This window comes from Pseudorasbora parva, chromosome 1 (assembly GCF_024679245.1).
Source record: "Pseudorasbora parva isolate DD20220531a chromosome 1, ASM2467924v1, whole genome shotgun sequence".
NCBI classification, from domain to species: domain Eukaryota; kingdom Metazoa; phylum Chordata; class Actinopteri; order Cypriniformes; family Gobionidae; genus Pseudorasbora; species Pseudorasbora parva.
In genome coordinates, this window is record NC_090172.1 from 62,021,680 (window position 1) to 62,042,002 (window position 20,323).

The 20,323-nt window shown below is 41.5% G+C and overlaps 2 protein-coding genes across 3 annotated transcripts in view; one reads left to right on the forward strand and one right to left on the reverse strand.

The window, feature by feature from the left end:
• LOC137070891 (B-cell receptor CD22-like) overlaps positions 1-20,323 on the reverse strand; it is a 58,124-nt gene that overhangs the window by 17,803 nt on the left and 19,998 nt on the right. The window lies entirely within an intron of this gene.
• Positions 5,377-13,805, forward strand: LOC137079491 (uncharacterized). 2 transcript variants are annotated; one of them, XR_010905525.1, is made up of 2 exons: positions 5,377-13,089; positions 13,282-13,805. XR_010905525.1 is itself a non-coding variant. In XM_067447447.1 (2 exons), the coding sequence occupies exon 2, from the start codon at positions 6,656-6,658 to the stop codon at positions 12,695-12,697; it is 6,042 nt and encodes a 2,013-aa protein (XP_067303548.1). In that variant the 5' UTR covers positions 5,377-5,566; positions 5,759-6,655; the 3' UTR covers positions 12,698-13,805. The 2 variants fall into 2 exon arrangements, 1 of the variants encoding a protein (XP_067303548.1); XM_067447447.1 differs by having other exon boundaries at positions 5,377-5,566; positions 5,759-13,805.

Consider the following 20,323-nt stretch of genomic DNA (forward strand, 5'->3'; position numbering starts at 1 on the left):
AATAGGGCGGAAGTTTGATAGAATGGAGGGGTCAAGGTTGGGTTTCTTAAGCAACGGTCTAATGATGGCATGTTTGAGGACGGTAGGAACAATACCCAAAGTAAGACAGCTGTTTATGAAGGAGACAAGACAGGGACCAATGATGTCAACAGCCTCCTTCAGAATCCTTGCAGGAACAGTGTCTAAAGGGCAGGTGGTAGGTTTCAGTTCAAGGACAGCTTTTTTGAGCTCCCCAAGAGTAACTCCCTCAAAGTTCTCTAACACACATTGCGCCGCACCAGTCGGCATGACAACAGTAGAGTCTTGAATAATGGATTGCCTAACAACCAAGACCTTGTCCACAAAATACTGCTTGAATGCATTACAAGTTCTTTCAGACACATCATTCAAGGCAAAAGACACCGGATTAATGATAGAATTAATAGTATTGAATAAAATTCCAGGACGGTGGCTATTGCTGTTGATGAGATGGGAGAGATATTGTCCTTTAGCTTTTTTCAGTGCTCTCTGATATGTGGCCAGACTGTCTCTAAACATCTCTAATGACACCTGCAACCTATCCTTCTTCCATTTACGCTCTATCTGTCTGCATCGACGCCTAAGGGACCTAGTTGTATCATTGAGCCACGGGTCCAGAGGACCCTTAGTCGACTTCACCTTAAAGGGTGCAACAGAGTCCATAATCTGGGAGCAGACGGTGTTGAAGGAAGAAATGAAATGGTCCGGGCAAAAAGGAGGTGCTAACTCAACAGAAGCAAAATCAGAAGTGGAAAATGAAGCAATAAAATCTTCAACAGTAGATGAGGTGATAATGCGACGACGATGAGGGGCAGTAGTTGTAGGTTCTGATGATACGGCACTGATGTCAAACTGAATGAGAGAATGGTCCGAGATGGCAAAATCCACAACCTCACAAGCTGTCACAATCACCCCGCGAGAGATGATAAGGTCAAGAGTGTGACCTAACCTATGAGTTGGACCAGATATGGACTGAACCAGATCCAATGAAGCTAAAAGTGCCTTAAAATCATTAGCCGGTTTATCAGAGGGGCAGCAAACATGAATGTTGAAATCACCACAAATTAAAATGTTATCAAACTTTGCCAGGAACTCTGTTAGGAACTCTGAGAACTCAGTTAAGAAAACTTTATTTAATTTGGGTGGGCGGTAGATTACTGCACATAAAATAGGACTGGGTAGTGTTAGTACAAATACTTGCAGCTCAAAGCTGGAATACCCTCTAGTGGACAACTGGCGACACTTCAGAGACTGTCTATGTGCGGTGGCTATCCCCCCGCCCCTACCCACTTGCCGCGGGGAGTTTAGGTAAAGGTAGCCAGAGGGGAGGAGCTCCGAGAAAGCACTGACGTCACCTGGGGGAAGCCAGGTTTCGGTGAGGAAAAGCAAATCCAGATTATGAGAAGAGATGATGTCATTGAGGACAAATGTTTTGTTATTGAGTGATCTGGTGTTGCAAAGTGCCATGTGGAGCGTAGCCAAGCTGTTGACAGGCAGCGATGTCACGCACTGAATTGGACGGAGGTTACTACGAATGCAACCCCGGATAGATGTTCCAACACGGCGGGAGCACGGAGAAGGGACGCAAGTGAAGGGGCTTACCGGCCGAAGCCACCGGTAGCAATCCCGCGATCTTCTAGCGTCGCCAAATCCAGGCTGATTTCCACACCTCTGCAACGATGAATCCAGGTAAATCCTCAGCCTGACATGTTGTCCGCCTCTCCGACCGCGCCTTCTGCGGCGCTTACCGCCTGATAGCAGACAGACAGGGCGTCTCAGAAAAGGGGGAATTTGTGACAACAATGGTGGTGGAAGATTAAAAGACTGTGAGTTTAGGAGGCGGTGAGTTGTGAGACGCAATTCCAGTAGTGTGGTGCGGTCGTAAACAGTAAGCGACGAGACTGTAGGGAAAACAAACACGAAAGAACAGACAAGCAAGTGGCCGGCCAAACATAGCGGCGCCATCTTCAACCCTCTCCTTCAACGTGATTCTAACTAATCTGCAAGTATCGTCTTTTATCTAAAAGCAGCAACACATCCCTTATGAAAATTAACTATGGTTTATTGACCTGGTAAAAGTCCAGTAACCATGTTGTGTTTTTACAAATACCATGGCTAAACCAAGGTTGGTGTAGCAAAACCATGGTTACTTTTTGGTTATCATGGTATAACTTCAATTATTGTCATGGTTAATTTTAGTAGGGGATGTGATGAATTCGAATTTAATATGAATTAGAATAAAAAAAGACACCAGCCAGAATTAAATTGTATTCACCTTCTTGTTTATTCGTGACCACATGCAGGGCTCAGATGTCACAGATGGAGCATTCAAACCCTCTCTCACACATTGTTCCACAGCAACAAGAATCGCAGCAACATGGCTACACACTTCACCTAACCTAACCACAAACATTTTGAAACGTATACAATAATTTCGTATGCACTAGTTAATAATGAAACAACAATTCGTTTACTAGAATTCGGTTAGCAATGTGATTTATTATTTACATAGACATAACGTTACCTACTTACCCTGCCATGCAAGTGCAATGCCCACTAATAACCTCCCTGGTCACCTTAGCAACAAACCATGCAGAGTACGTTTTTGACACAGTCTGACTTGCTCCAACTTCACCAAACACAAGACAAACATCGTCTACGTTGTAGGAACAAATGTTACCAACTTTTCCGCTAAGGAAGTAGTTGTAAGCATCGAGACTACGATATGCCTTTACCGCTTCTCTCGTGTATGCGCACTCGGTCTCAACCAGATAATGGTACACGTCTGGATACGTTAGTTCAGGTAAAGATTTTACGTTTTGAATGAAAAGTTGTCGCCTCAACGTCTGACTTAAAGGGTCCGGTAGTTCCATGTTATCGTTTATTTTTAGTTTCTGTAAATATCTTATCTGTTCTGTTTTAGCTAGACTTAAAAAGTATGCGCTAGTCATTTTGTTTTGACTGCTCTGTGGCGCCACCGGAAATGCTTCAGGACCAGACATGCGCAGTAGCGTTCCAACGCGTTTGTTATTGTTTACGTCCTTGAAATGGTCTATAGGAACAGTGGACTCTGATTACTTATGAATGGGAGAAAGCCCAAAGCTCAAAATGGCGAATAAGCCCCGCCTTTTAAATGAAAGAGCCAAGAGCCATTGATTAGTAATGATAAGTCATGTCACTACACTGCTGTTGGAAGCTCCAGTTGCTATAGAAACAGGCAGTGTTCAGAGATGTGTGTTTAGGATTGCGCATTAGCTTTGTCCAGGCTAAAAAATTAGGTATTTGTCATGATTCGAGCACCTAGAAACCAAATTTATGAGACAGTTGTTGTCAGATTTCATTGGTGATTTGAAATTTGAAATGTAATTGTAAGTGTTAGGATGTACCAGCCGACAGAGGTGTAAAATAGATGACTGGGGACAAAAATGCACGGTCCAGTGGTTTTATTTACCAAGGTGAAAGGAGAAAAAATTATATATATATATATATATATATATTAGGGGTGTAACGATACGCGTATTCGTATTGAACCGTTCGGTACGAGGCTTTCGGTTCGGTACGCGGTGTACGCATTGTGTACCGAACGGTTCTTGGACTAATTAAATAGATTTGGAAAATAAAAAAGTGTGTGAAATATAATTATATGCGTTCAACAAGGTAGCCCAATAACCAAAACGACGTAACAGGCAATGCCCCTGACACCGCCGAAGAGAAAGAAGTAAAAAACACCAAATATGTTTTAGGCTGCTCAGTCAGGTGCTCACTTACTCAGTACACGCTGAATGCTCGTGGCAAAATGGCTATTGCGTTTAACAAACCAGAAATAGAAGATCCTCCAATAACCAACAGGTCTGGTGTTTAGGTGAACTTTGGATTCTTTGTAAGCTATGATGGTGTTGGCAAGAGTGATGGATAAAAAAACAACGTTATGTCGCATTTGCTACATGATGGTACAGCAGCGGGAATAATTCATGTCATGTCAATCAACTCATTTACGCTGACAACAAGATGATAAAAAGGAGAAACAGCCACAAACTATCCCCGCAGCATTTAGACAGACATTTCCAACTTATTCAAATGGCAAAAGACATCACCGCAGCGAGTGGTCCATTTATAGCCGCGGATATGAGACCTTATGCCCGTTTCACACAAACTCTGTCTGCAGTGCGTAGTCTATGCAGTGCGTATTTGTTCCGTACGCATGTTAACGGTTGCAGACTGCAAACGCAGCATATGTGAAAGCACAACAGGGCGTGCGGCTCCTGCACCGCAGACAGAGTTTTAAGAACGTGCTTAAAGTAATTGAGCCCTGTTACAATGTTCCTTCACGAGCCCATTTCAGCCAGTAATTCCTGCTTTGTACCAAAAAACAAAAGCACAAACAGAGAACCAACTGGTCAAAGCAACAACGGTTGCTCTGACAATAAACGGCTAGATGTCAAGGGCTACACAAAGCTACCTGACTGTAACGGCACATTACATTATGAATGGGAGCTGAACAGCCACGTTCTTCAGACACACCCCTTGAGAGTCACACAAGTGAGGATTTGGCCAAAGGGATGACAGAAGCAGTAGTGTGTGAAAAAAGTGTGGAGAGAGCGAATGTAAAGAGCTAATGTCTTATTCCTGTAACTACATAGAAGATGGGTAAAGTATAACTCCGTCATTCATTGTTCAATGTAAAAATAAAATAAAATAAAAATCATACTTTGTTAGTTTTAATAAAACAATTATATAAAAAAGGTCTTTTTGCTGTATCTAAAACATACCGAACCGAACCGTGACAACAGTGTATCGTATCGAACCGAATTTCAATCTCTTCACACTATCCCCCTTTTTCCCTTAAATGGCTGCCTCTTTTATAGGCTTTGGCTCCTCCTATTTCTGGAGCATACCATTTTAGGGGAAAACAGATGACAAGACATAAACAAAAAAACCTTCACAACATTTTAACTCTACAACATATATTATTTACATTTACTAACATGTACAGAGCTCAAAACCATAAAGACAAAACATATAAGAAAACACTTACATCCCAGGTTCTCTCCCTCCCCCATGAGGTCAGAACTAGATGAAGTAACCTTTGATGAGCAAATGCTAGCTTAAATATATCCATGTGTACTGGTTTGGCAAATGAGAGTTGCACCCGAAAGTATGTGTAGCAGTTTGAAATGTATTGAAGTTAAACTGATACTGAATTAAATTAAATAAACTCTTATGTTTGTAGCCCAGAGGGAAGTTATTTGTATGCATATATAAATACAGGCTGCTAGAATTTATAATTGCTCATACACACTAACTGGCATGCATTAAAATACCTGCTCATCTTTATTTGACCATTTTCTGATTGGGTATTTTCCCCGTGGTGACTGTTCATGAGTGGGCGGGGCTTAGGGGATGTGCGCAGCACTTGAAGCAGAGGAGAAAAGGAAAAAACTAGAACTTGCAAACCGCGTTAGTTCTCTAAGAAATGTGATAAGTTACACCCAGTTTATGGATGACAAATCGTTGTGCTCTGCTGGGATGCTTATCTACTGATCTGAAGGTAAATTGTCTGTTTTGTGTTTATGCTGTGTATTCATTCTGACATAATCTGGAAAAAGCGCTAATCGCGAATAGCATGTTTAGCAAACAGTTAGTGATTGTTAGGATGTTTGCACACGATGTTATGGTCACTAGTAATGTTTGTAATTTATTTGATAAGTTACAGGGACTGATGATATAATATTTTACACAGGAAACGGACAGTTGTTTCTTTAGTCATTTGTTTATTGACCGGGATAACCTCCTCGTCTATTCCTGCTGCTGATTCGTGATATTCTTCACTGGATTCCATGCTGAAGTGTTATCTGCCATCTGCCTGACTTTGCCACCTGGTACAGTTGTGCCTGACGTTCGTTGCAACTGGATTTCAAACTACAAAGCCTGCGCAGGTACTCTATATTTTTGTGTTTGCTTTTAAAGTGAAGCGGCCAGTTTTGTTTTTGGCCACCACGCTCTCAAGCAACGTCACAGGCCTGCAACACATTTTTGGGTTATTTTGACTGAGTGAATGTGAGACCGGGGTGTGTGTGTGTGTGGGCCCACTGATTATACTGTTACATTGACCTTGTGCCAGTTTGACTAGAGGGTTCATATTGGAACTGGTTTATTTTGTATTGTATAGTGTTTAACTCTTTTGTCCATTTACCCCAAGTTATTTCCTTCTACTGAATGCTATATCTCTTGTTTATTTCAGTAAAGTGTATATAATTTCTTTCATTCACAATTTGTTGTGTTATTTGAATTTACAACCGTAATTTAAAGGTCACATTCCTAGTGGGATAATTGAAAGTAAACTTAGCTTTACTACTAAACGGAGGCACCGCTACTAAGTTTTGTTTAAAACCAATAGTTATAAAAAAGAAGCTCAACAATGACGTTAGGCGTTTATTAGTTTTATTTTTATTTCTTAACCAGACCCAGGGCCCTATCTTGTGTTCACATTTACTAAAGTAGTTTCGCTACCGACAGTACTAAAAGCACAGGAAAAAAGGGTTACATAAATGGAGGCACCGCTGGGATCTTTTTGTTTTTTTTGTGCAATTGATGCAAGTGGATAGCTGAGATTTAGTTGAGGCAAAGCAGAGCAGCCATGGCTAGCACACAGAGAACTGCAATGATGGCTGAATTCCGTAATTGGTGTAGGGGTGAAGGAATTGATCCGGCTCATGCAGTTATGATATCCAGAGTGCCAGAAGACTCCGATGTGGCACACATTGAGGAGACCATGGGGATGATCAAAGCTCTTGGTAGAGTAAGAGTAAGAGGGAAAGTATTTAAGCCAGAGCAAAGTTGCCTAAATGTGTTGTGCGAATGTCGTGAACGAGTAGATGCAGCAGTAATCCCTCCTGAAATTGTACCCTTGAGTGGAGGTAATGCTTGGATGATAACGGTGGTCAATGAGGAGAATGAGACAAATGATCCTGATAGTTTCACAGAGAAATTGTCCAGATTACTAAGAGAAGAAGGAAAGACTTGGGAGGATTTTCAAGCTATTCAAGCTTCTAAATTAACATCTGGAGATAGCCCTGAGTCTATCATTAGAGCCGTTGGGGAACTGTTAGAGAAAACAGCTAGACCCATTCCAGAGAGCAGTGCTTATCGTCGTCTACGAACCCTATCAGGTGTAAGTCCTACTCCGGTTGGGGAAGAGTCTTTAGATAGTTGGAGCAATCAGGCCAGACTCATGATTGAAGAGTGTGACTGCTCAAACAAAGAGAAGAGGAGAAGGATTGTAGAAAGTCTAAAGGGTCCAGCCTTGGAGATCATTCAAGCTGTGAGAATGACGAATCCAAATGCCAGTCCTATGGAATACATAGAGGCGTTAGAAAGTGTGTTTGGAACAGCTGAGTCAGGCGAAGATCTGTACTTCTCTTTCCGACTGCTGCGCCAGCATCCTGGTGAGCTATTATCTGCATTTTTGAGCAGGGTGGAGCGATCTCTTACCAAGGTATTGCAGAAAGGAGGCCTAGAGTCCACATTAGCTGATAAAGCACGGGTGGAGCAGCTTATAAGGGGGGCTACCGAGTCAGAGATCCTGCTGTTGCGTTTACGACTGAGAGAACGAAAGACCCATCCTCCTACTTTTTTGCAGCTCCTTAACGAAATTCGTGAGGAGGAAGAACAGGATGCCGCACGGCACAAGCTCAGTGCGCCTGTGAGGAGACCGCATGTTCGAACTGCGCAGATCAGCCAACCTGTAAATTTGGAAGAATCTGAACTTTCCAATTTACGTACAGAAATAAAGGATTTGCGGTTAATGGTGCGAGAGTTGTCTACCCCAGGGAGTGCCACACCTACTGTTCTTGTAAATAGTAGTAGTGTTACTGCACCGAAGAAGCCAGCTAAAGCAGATCAGAATAGTGAAGTGCAAGCGTTGAGAAAGCAAGTGAAAGAGCTACAGACTCAGTTGACCACTATGGCGGTAAAGTCTGCTAATGATTGGAAAGAGCCCAAGACTCAATCCGTGGACACTTCAAGCAGCTCAGTTATACAAGGGAGAAGCACATTTTTCCAAGATCCTGATGATTTTTTTTGTTATCGGTGTGGTCAAGATGGGCATATTGCTACAAGATGTAGTGTTCCAGAGAATCCAACAAAGGTGATTCAGAAGTTGCTTCATGTCTTGCGAAGGCTGAAGGAGGAAAAAAAATCCACCCAGACTAAGTCAACGAGAAACTGTTATGTGAAGAGGAGCACTGTTGAAACTTTGAAGCAAGAATCTAACATTCCAAGGGGACTAGTAGGGCCTTCATCTACAGTAGATATTAAGATTTGTGGTCATCTGTGTGAAGCCCTGCTGGATAGTGGCTCGCAAGTCACCATTATTTTCGAGAAGTGGTACTCCAAACATCTGTCAGATGTACCCATCCAGCCAGTTAACGGTTTGGCCATATGGGGACTGAGTGAGTCAAGCTACCCCTACAAAGGTTATGTTGTGGTAGACATTGAGTTCCCCAAAGACCTAGGGATTGCAGGGTCTTTATCAGTACTTGCCCTGATATGTCCGGAACCCCGAAACTCAGACCAAGTTCCTGTCATTATTGGAACAAATGCCTATTTGTTCAGACGGCTAGCTGATCTCTGTCAGGAGATACCAGATAATATGTCTGCTAAATGTCTTAGGCTACAGCCCTTAATTTCGCAAGTTCTTCAACAGAAACAACTGTCCGTCCCGGAGAAAGTAAAAGATGATGCTGTAGGACAAGTGAAATGGCTAGGCCCGGGTCCCCTCACTATGGCTCCTAGAAAAGAGTGTTTGGTTACCTGCAAAGTGGAGAAATTTTCCCAGACAGACAAAGATATCCTACTTGTTGAAGCACCTAGCTCTCTTCCTTTGCCAGCTGGTATGTTAGTACAGTCCTTTGTACTCCCTTCTTCCAGGGTGGATGAGAAAAGGTTCCCTGTGTTGATGCAGAATGAGTCCTTAAAGGAAATCTCCCTGCCTGTGGGCACGGTCCTTGCTCATATGTATGTCACTGATACAGTGACAGTGGTACAGAAGGATAATACCAAGATTGCTCGTCTAGATCCTAAGCTCTTCAACTTTGGTAACTCGCCCATTTCTGAGGAGTGGAAAAAAAGACTGAGTCATAAGTTGGCAGAACGACATGTTTTTTCTCTTCATGAATGGGACGTAGGTCTGGCTAAAGGTGTAGAACATCAGATCCGGCTCAGCGATACTCGTCCGTTCAGAGAGAGATCGAGGCGTTTGACCCCAGCTGATATTGATGACGTACGCCGCCACATTCAAGAGCTAATGGCAGCTGGCATTGTGAAGGAATCTCGCAGTCCATATGCCTCTCCTATTGTCATAGCTAGGAAGAAAAATGGCAGTGTTCGTATGTGCATTGATTATCGCACGTTAAACAAGCGTACCATTCCTGATCAGTATACGATGCCCCGCATTGAGGATGCTCTAGAGTGCTTATCTGGAAGTAAATGGTTCTCTGTTCTCGATCTCCGAAGTGGATACTACCAAGTAGCGATGGCAGAAGAAGACAAGGAAAAGACCGCTTTTATATGTCCTCTTGGGTTTTTTCAATTTGAGCGTATGCCACAAGGCATTTCTGGGGCCCCTGCTACGTTTCAGAGGCTTATGGAGAAAGCCGTGGGGGACATGCATCTTCTTCAAGTCATTGTCTATTTGGATGACATAATCGTCTTCGGTAAGAGCATGGAAGAACACGAAGAACGCCTTCTAAAGGTTCTCGATCGACTGGAGGAGGTGGGCTTAAAGATCTCTATAGACAAATGTCAGTTTTGTCAACCTCAAGTGAAGTATGTAGGGCACATTGTGTCTGAAGCTGGCATTGCCACAGATCCAGAAAAAGTTCAGGCAGTGAAATGTTGGAAGCAGCCAACTGATCTTAAATCTTTGAGATCCTTTCTTGGTTTTTGTGGATATTACCGCAGATTTATCGCCAATTACTCTGCTATTGTGCGGCCACTCACTGAGCTTACCAAAGGTTACCCTCCCACACAACGTAACAGAAAAGCTGAGACAGACAAGTCAACCTGTTACTTCAAGGAGTCTGAGCCTTTTGGCATAAGGTGGGATCAAGCATGCTCTGAGGCATTTAATAGCATACTCCACTGTTTGACCAATGCTCCAGTTCTAGCTTTCGCAGACCCAACCAAACCATATATACTACATGTTGATGCAAGTACGAGTGGATTGGGAGCAGTGTTAAACCAAGAGCATCCAGAAGGTTTGAGACCAGTAGCTTTTGCCAGTAGGAAACTAAGTCCATCAGAGCAAAGGTACCCTGTCCATCAATTAGAGTTTCTGGCACTTAAATGGTCTGTGGTGGATAAATTCCATGATTTTCTCTATGGCGCCAGATTTACTGTAAGGACAGATAATAACCCTTTGACTTATGTGTTAACCACGGCAAAACTCAATGCCACTGGACATCGTTGGCTTGCTGCTTTGGCAACATATGATTTCACCATCCAGTACCGTCCAGGACGCCAAAACATTGATGCAGATCTTTTGTCAAGAAACTGTTCCACAGAGTCACTGGAAGAGTGGAAAGAAATCCCTTTGTCAGGAATTAAAGCTGTGTGTCATCAAGTCAATCTGTTGCAGCCACCTGAAGTTTCACTACGAATGGTAGACCAGCTTGGAGTGTCATCCAGCATTATTCCGGATGCATATGCATTTCCCACCCAGCTGGAGTTGGGTTCTCTTGAGCATCTAACCCCTCAGCAGTTGAAGAAAGCTCAAGATGTCGATCCTCTCATAAACACAGTGAAGAGAGAAATAGAATCAGGCGAAATAACTACTACAACAACGAGAAATGATCCTCGGTTGTGTCTTCTGCAACGTGAGCGTTCTAAATTGGTGATATTGGATGGTTTGTTACACAGAGTAACTCAAAAGCCCTCAGGAAAGGAAATCAAACAGCTTGTCTTACCCAAGAAATACCAGCATATGGTGTTAAGATCTCTTCACGATGAGTCTGGTCATCTTGGAGTAGAGAGGACTATTGACCTTGTGAAGAACCGGTTTTACTGGCCTAAAATGAACTCGGAGATAGAACAATACATCAAAAACTGTGGAAGATGTATATCCCGAAAGTCACTACCACAGAAATCTCCTTTGAATCAGATCACCAGCAATGGTCCATTAGATCTTGTGTGCATTGATTTCTTGTCCCTCGAATCTGATTCTAGAGGAATTGCCAATGTGTTGGTGGTAACCGATAATTTCACCCGCTACGCTCAGGCCTTCCCTACCAAGGACCAAAAAGCCATTACTGTAGCCAAGGTGTTATGCGAAAAGTACTTTGTGCACTATGGTTTACCCGCCAGAATACATTCCGACCAAGGCACTGATTTTGAGAGTAGATTAATTAAGGAGATCTTGTCAATGCTGGGGGTTAGAAAATCCCATACCACACCTTATCATCCCCAGGGAGATCCTCAACCAGAGCGATTTAATCGCACTCTTTTGTCAATGCTTGGAACCCTTGACCCTTCCAAAAAGCAGAAATGGAGTCAATACATCAGTCATCTGGTCCATGCATATAATTGCACAAAAAACGATGCCACTGGCTACTCCCCGTACTTCCTAATGTTTGGAAGGGAAGCTCGCTTGCCGGTTGATATCTGTTTTGGTACCTCACCTGATGGTGAAAATGAGATCCAATACCAGAAGTATGTCAGTGAGATGAGAAGAGACTTAAAGAAAGCTTATAAACTTGCTTCTGATGCTGCTAACAAGAGTCATCTGAAAAACAAAACACGATATGACCGAAGGGTTCTAAATCAATCATTGGAGGAAGGTGATCGAGTACTTCTCCGAAATGTTGGAATTACGGGAAAACACAAACTCCAAGACCGGTGGAAGTCGGTACCCTATGTGATAGTAGAGAAGTTGCCGAACTTACCAGTGTACCGTGTCAAGCCTGAACAAGGGGTTGGTGTTATCAAGACCCTTCACAGAGACCATCTGTTACCAATTGGGTACCTGGTTAGGATGTCTACTTTTGTGGAAAAGGAGAGAGTGGCTGAGAAACGGGTCACCCGAGCTCAAACTGCCAAACAGCAGACCAGGGAAAAGAATCCTGACTTATCCAGTTCAGGTGAAGGAAGACAACCAGGCAGTTCAGATTCTGAGGATGACCATGCTTACCCACCTCCTCGTTTCAAGTTAGATGAATTCCAAACGGAAGTCCGAGAAACCTCAGTACCTCAGGAGAACATCCCTAATGTAGGCAATGGAGCGATTGAGGAGGTTGAACACAGTTCATATCAGGTGAATGAAGATTCGGAAGAAACAACAGGTTTGGAGGGTTTGGAAGTTGAAGTTACACATCCACTTCCTGATACTGTGGTGGACACAGATTTAGAAGAAGGAGACGTCCTTGATTCTAGTGCATCAGTGGAGGATGGGGAGGCTTCAGGTTCTCGCGTATCCAGACGAGTTGTGAAGCCAGTCATTCGTTTGACCTACGATGAACCTGGAAAACCTTCGGATATGCCATTAACTATCATTCATAGAGGAATGATGATTCAAATCAGTGGCTACTCAGATTTCCAGGAGAATTGGAGAAGTACCAATAGAACACATGCTGGTTGCTCAGTCTGTGAAAAAACAAAAAACCCCAAACAAACAAACTTTTCCTGAAAAAACAAATGAATCATTGATTGATAAAAGTGTCTGATGAGGACATCAAGACTTTAAGAAGGGGGAGGGTGTAGCCCAGAGGGAAGTTATTTGTATGCATATATAAATACAGGCTGCTAGAATTTATAATTGCTCATACACACTAACTGGCATGCATTAAAATACCTGCTCATCTTTATTTGACCATTTTCTGATTGGGTATTTTCCCCGTGGTGACTGTTCATGAGTGGGCGGGGCTTAGGGGATGTGCGCAGCACTTGAAGCAGAGGAGAAAAGGAAAAAACTAGAACTTGCAAACCGCGTTAGTTCTCTAAGAAATGTGATAAGTTACACCCAGTTTATGGATGACAAATCGTTGTGCTCTGCTGGGATGCTTATCTACTGATCTGAAGGTAAATTGTCTGTTTTGTGTTTATGCTGTGTATTCATTCTGACATAATCTGGAAAAAGCGCTAATCGCGAATAGCATGTTTAGCAAACAGTTAGTGATTGTTAGGATGTTTGCACACGATGTTATGGTCACTAGTAATGTTTGTAATTTATTTGATAAGTTACAGGGACTGATGATATAATATTTTACACAGGAAACGGACAGTTGTTTCTTTAGTCATTTGTTTATTGACCGGGATAACCTCCTCGTCTATTCCTGCTGCTGATTCGTGATATTCTTCACTGGATTCCATGCTGAAGTGTTATCTGCCATCTGCCTGACTTTGCCACCTGGTACAGTTGTGCCTGACGTTCGTTGCAACTGGATTTCAAACTACAAAGCCTGCGCAGGTACTCTATATTTTTGTGTTTGCTTTTAAAGTGAAGCGGCCAGTTTTGTTTTTGGCCACCACGCTCTCAAGCAACGTCACAGGCCTGCAACACATTTTTGGGTTATTTTGACTGAGTGAATGTGAGACCGGGGTGTGTGTGTGTGTGGGCCCACTGATTATACTGTTACATTGACCTTGTGCCAGTTTGACTAGAGGGTTCATATTGGAACTGGTTTATTTTGTATTGTATAGTGTTTAACTCTTTTGTCCATTTACCCCAAGTTATTTCCTTCTACTGAATGCTATATCTCTTGTTTATTTCAGTAAAGTGTATATAATTTCTTTCATTCACAATTTGTTGTGTTATTTGAATTTACAACCGTAATTTAAAGGTCACATTCCTAGTGGGATAATTGAAAGTAAACTTAGCTTTACTACTAAACGGAGGCACCGCTACTAAGTTTTGTTTAAAACCAATAGTTATAAAAAAGAAGCTCAACAATGACGTTAGGCGTTTATTAGTTTTATTTTTATTTCTTAACCAGACCCAGGGCCCTATCTTGTGTTCACATTTACTAAAGTAGTTTCGCTACCGACAGTACTAAAAGCACAGAAAAAAAGGGTTACATGTTGTAAAGTATGTTTTTCTTTTTTTGTGTAATGATATTTAAGAGCATGCATCACTAGGGTTGCCACCTTCAATACAGAAAAATAAGGGACGCCTGCCGCAGCGGTGGCCACACCCCTTGGGGCCACGATGACCACAGTCCCGATGGTGTGCCAGTGCAGTGGTCGTATATCATAACTTAAAAGATGTTTTCATAATTTGCATATATATTAAGATTGATACCAATGGACATTATAATAGGATATCTGCTATTGAAATCAGTGTGAACAGATGCACTCAGTATAATACACAGCTATGACAATAAAAAACAAACTACAGCTGCTGTAACCTAGAGGGGAGTAGGATAAGAAATTGCTAATTAACTTGAGTAATTTTATAGTGTTGTGAACAAAGATTTTGACTAAAATATTTGTCATTGTTTGCAGTAACACCATCCAAACAGTGAAACCACACCTAAATAACTGTAAATGATATAATGTCTACAATCATTTCTTATTTTAATAAAACACTTAACAACATTTTTATTTTTGGTAAGTTAAGTAAATATATTTATGTATTATTCTGTTTTTATAGTCTATTGTTAATTCTATAGTAGCCTATTGGATGATGCAATTATTTAAATTTGTTAAGCATAACAAATAGTTGTTTATTTTATTCCTAAAAGGTCCTATTTTGATTAAATATGTATTACATTTACATTTAATCATTTAGCAGACGCTTTTATCCAAAGCGACTTACAAAAAAGGGGAGAGCAATAGAAGCAACGAAACAAACAAGGCCAACAACCTGTAAGAGCTGTAAGAAGTCTCAATTAATTAGCACAGTACAGTTAATGTACAGTTTTTTTTTTTTTTTGGGACAAACAAATAAAAATTATTGGATAGTTAAGTGCTATTCGTTATTGGTCAAGTGCAATTGGAAGAGATGTGTCTTAAGATGTTTTTTTAAAAATGGCTACAATCTTCCTCAGGGTCCGGTCACCCGGGGAAAATATCACACAGTGGAGCTTTAAACATTAATCATACGAGACATTAGTTTCATACACAGCTCATCTGCATCAGCAAGGACCCAATAAATGACAGGAACACTCTTGACACGCTGCTATAAATGCTTTCTGTCCGTGTGTTATATGTGTGAAGATTTGAAGAAAATATAAATATAGAAATCACCTTGAGCGTGTCCAGGACGGGTGTTTGAAATCAGCACTAAAAAGCAAAAAGACACACACACACACACACACACACACACACACACACACACACACACACACACACACACACACACACACACACACACACACACACACACACACACACACACACAAACACACACACACAACCTTAATATTAGCAAGATTAATTAAACGGACTCACAAAACATTAAATATAGAAGAAAAAAAATGTGTTTGATGCAAGAGATCTCTAGACTTTCACGTCTATATAAGGCAGTAAATAATAACTGGACATATTGAGGGTGAAAGAAAGGAAGTGTGAAGAAAACATATTTAAGAATATCTTTGCTGTCATGACAACTGAAACCACAGTGTGAAGAGAAGCTCACGCAAACGGACTGTGGAGATTATTTACCATGACATCAGTGCTATATAGGAAGTGACATCATTGGTCATCATTGTCATCACCAGTTTTGTGCAAGTTACTTCCAAACTGTAATTCATTATAGATTATGTGTTACTGTTATTTAAAAGAAATCTTTTACATTACAATATTACTGTCTCAGAATTGTAATGCGTTACATTACTCCTGTATTACTTTTGAGTTACTTTGACCAAAATAACTACAGCAGTAGAACTTAACATCCTAAAAGGACAAAATGAGTGTGGGCTATCCAAGCTACTAACAAGAAAGCATATAATTGGCAAAGTGAAGACACAAGACAATGCAAGAAAGGATGACAGATAGAATCACAAACTATCCAAGTCTGTTTAAAGTAGAGGTAAAGTGATTATCTGGCAATAGCTTGGGTCTATTCATAATAGACACAACATGTGAACTCTAATGCCATGACAAGATCCACATTAGTTGCTGTATTTTCTAATTGTTGTCATTATTTTATTCTCTTTGAATACAAGACAACACAAAAATGTCATTGCACGTGCAAAAGGTACAAGCGTCGGTAGTTCTTTCGGTTTTAGACAAAGGTTGCATTTGACTGCATTTGACTATTACGTTCTTGTAATACTGGTGGTGGTTGAGGAGAGACCCCTGACATGAGTGTGAAGCGCTTTGGGTGTACAGTAGTACATTTGAAAGCGCTATATAAATGCCTCATTCATACGTTCTTAAGATAAGTACGTTCTTATCTCTGAAAAACTCAAAGTAATGAGCATACAATCTCTCATAAAAGTTGCCATCTTCACCCATTAAGCCTTTACTTTTGTACAGTGTACGCTCTTACAAGGAGGCTAAAGGCTATTGTCTCTAGCATTAGTCGCTAGAGCGTCTCTTGAGGTCAAAGGAGTGAGGTTTACTCGCAACGGGAACAACTAGCTGGCGTCCGTTACATACAGGTGCCAATAGATGGCAGTAGCTACATTGGATGTAACACGGATCTCATTTAGTGCTAGTGATGAACTTTTCAACAACTTTATTGAAAATGAAATTTGAGGACTGTGGCACTCAGACGAAATTTTGGTTTAACATTTAAACAACGAGGTTTAAAGTATGCGGAGGAAAACTCTACGAGACATTTTGACATTGACCTCAGGAGAAATCGATACTGGAAGAAAGATGAGGATGAGCCGACAAGAGCAGAGCTCGGCTAGCTGGAGGCGGGAGGAAAAAAAACTGAATTGCCTGAAGCTGAAGCTGAAGCCTGAAGCTAGAAACAAAACTGCCCGAGTGGATACAATTAATGAGCATACAATCTCTCATAAAAGTTGCCATCTTCACCCATTAAGCGTTTTTACCCTAGAAATCTAGACGCACCCTAGCGGCAGCAAATCTAATCTGCCTGTGAGTGTTGTCTAGCAACTCTCAATACACTTCTGAGCTGTATTCCCCTAACTCTGGTCGGGCCAATCACATCGTGTAGAGAGTCGGTGGGCGGGGCCATAATGACGGCCGAGTTGCGTTTGCGTGCTTCTAGAAAACACAGAAACCGGCGAATGGCGGCGGTCTTTCTAATCAGCTTTGACCGCGACTCTGGAAGACTTGGAGTTTTTCTCTGAGAAAAGAACAAAGAACGGCACTGAAGTCATTCTTAAAAAGGGAAGATGTGTTCGGAGTTTAGCCGACCGGATACGGCGAATGTTTAATCTGTCAACAAGCTCTGCTTCACCTTCGTTGCCTTGGTTGGTTGTAGCGCTATTCTATCGCGTGCAGAGGGAGTTTGAAAGACAACCGTTTATCCGCCCCTCGGATTGAGCTGTCAATGGTGAATTTCCAGACCAAACATCTTGATGTGGGTCTGACTTGTCAGGCTACTGGCCAGTGCGAGCACAGGTCGAAATCACTCCTGTAAAACCCACCCTAAATGCCTACAAACAACAATTAAGGTACACCAGAAAGAGCGAGATCAATGAAATAAATCGCTATAGCCTACAAATATATCAGAAGCTTTCAGTTAGTCTTTATTTACACACTTGGACACCACACGCGGCTATTGACTGACCACGAACAGCTAACTTGCATTTTTCATTCGTTAATGTCTCGCGGTCGTGTTTTATTTTTTATTTTTTTACAATGAAATTTTTTGCTAAACGTTTGTTGTAACGCAACGCAAGCCTAACTGGAAATAATTAAAGTTAAATATTACTGAACATTAGTAATGCCTTACATGCGTTACACCAAAAAAAGAAATGTATTACTGTAATGCATTACTTCTGTAACGTGTTACTCCCAACACTGGTCATCACCACATAATAATTAAGAAATAAGAAAAAAAAGAAAAAAAAAGAAGCAGCAGCATAAATTAGGATTTGATGCAAGAGATCTCTATTCTTTCACGTCTATATAAGGCAGTCAATAATAACTGGACATATTGAGGGTGAAAGAGGAAATATTGATTGATTGAAACCACAGTGTGAAGAGAAGCTCACGCTAACGGACTGTGGAGATTATTTGTCATGCCATCAGTGCTATATAGGAAGTGACATCATTGGTCAGTAACGTCACCACATCACAATTAAGACTAAGACTGTCTTCAGTGCCTTTATGGGTCTTGAGAGAGGAAATGACATTGGTGTCAATGAAGGCCTTTCTGAGCCATCGGATTTCAACACTAATATCTTCATCTGTGTGTGAAGATGAACGGAGGTCTGACGGGTGTCGCACGACATTAGGGTGAGGAATTAATGACAGAAGTTACATTTTAGGGTGTAATTTAACCCCTTTTAGACTAAGATGCTCAAACTGCTGAAAGTGAAGATCTACTGAAGACAACAGACAGTAACAGATCACGACAGCATCTGCGATTCAACATTACAAACCATAAACTGAACAACTGAAGAATCACAGTAATGATCAATACACTGATCTCATTCAGCTCAACATCAAGTGTTTTTCACTTTCACACACAGATATCATGAGCTACAGATGATTTAACACTCAAATTATTAACACCATGAATGAAAAACAGATTCAATATATAATAAAGATGAAATACAAATGATCACTGATTCACTACATCACTATAAACAATGCAAAAATGATGCATAAATGATCAAATCATACTCACAGAGCATTAGAGGAAGTGAACTGAGCTCCATACTGATGTATTAATGACACGCTGTCAAACACACACTCTGTCTTATAGACTCAACACTTCCTGTACAAACACACAGAGAAGAAGCCGCAGTTCAGGTCAGAGTTAGCATCAAACAACACTTTTCTGCTTATACTTCATGCTTATACTTCCCTGAATTCAGAAACTTACAAGAGTTTAGAACAAAAGCAGTAGCAGAATCCTCTTTAAAGAAATGTTGGAAGAGTTCCTCATAGTAATAAAGAGCTTTGTCTACATTTTACGAAAAGTCTAGTTATATTCATACCATAATTCCTCAAATAAAAGCCTGTAGTCAATTAAACGCCGGGCATCTGATAGTGAACGGGGGTGTGGTCAGCACGAACAAATAAAGGCCGGGAAAAATTTGTGTGGATAATCACCTAAGTGCCTTTCATTTAATGGGCATTCCAGTTTATCCAAGCAGGACTCAAACCCGGATCAGTCGACATGAAAGTCGGACGCTCTTACAAAGAGGCTAAAGGCTATAGTCTCTAGCATTAGTCGCTAGAGCGTCTCTTGAGGTCAAAGGAGTGAGGTTTACCCGCAACGGGAACAACTAGCTGGCGTCCGCTACATACAGGTGCCAATAGACGGCAGTGGCTACATTGGATGTAACACGGATCTCATTTAGTGCTACTGATGAACTTTTCAACAACTTTATTGAAAACGAAATTTGAGGACTATGGCATCCATACAAAAATTTGATTTAACATTTAAACAATGAGGTTTAAAGTATGCTCAGGAAAAATCTGCGAGACATTTCGACATTGACCTCAGGAGAATCCGATACTGGAAGAAACATGAGGATGAGCCGACAAGAGCACAGCTCGGCTAGCTGGAGGCGGGAGGAAAAAAACTAGGGAGGAACTAGAAACAAAACTGCCCGAGTGGATCTATTCCATGCAGGATAAACACAACCGAGAATCAAGAAAAATGATACAAAATAAAGCGTTGGAGATCTAAAATTCCCTGAGTGATGGGGGAGTTTTGTTTGTGGCTAGCAGGAGTTGGCTACAAAGATTTCTACAGCGCAATGGTTTCTCACTTTGACGTCGCATCGCCATGGCGCAGAAAGACCCAGGTCTGATTACTGAGAAACTTGTTGCTTACGTTGACAGTCCAGAGCTCTCAAGTCTCACGCTTTGGGCGCATTTTAACCTGTTCACACGCTCACACCTTGTATTTCTCACGCAGAGAAATCGCCAGGGTAACACACACTAAGTTGCGCGCTATTAGAGGAATCAAGCGAGTTCCCCATAGAGTTCTGACGGCCCGGCCACGCACCAGTTAATCTAATAAAAAATATAGATACCGAACAGCCAATTATAAAATAGATTTGCTGTATCTGGGTAAGATCTAGATATTCCCTCCACCCAAGAACGTTTACGTTTTGATTCCAACGTCACATTCTGTGATTCACGCCACGGCCTCGCTCATTCCATCAAATGCTCACTGAAGTACCGTTAGTTGGCAACTACAAGCAACGATGACAGA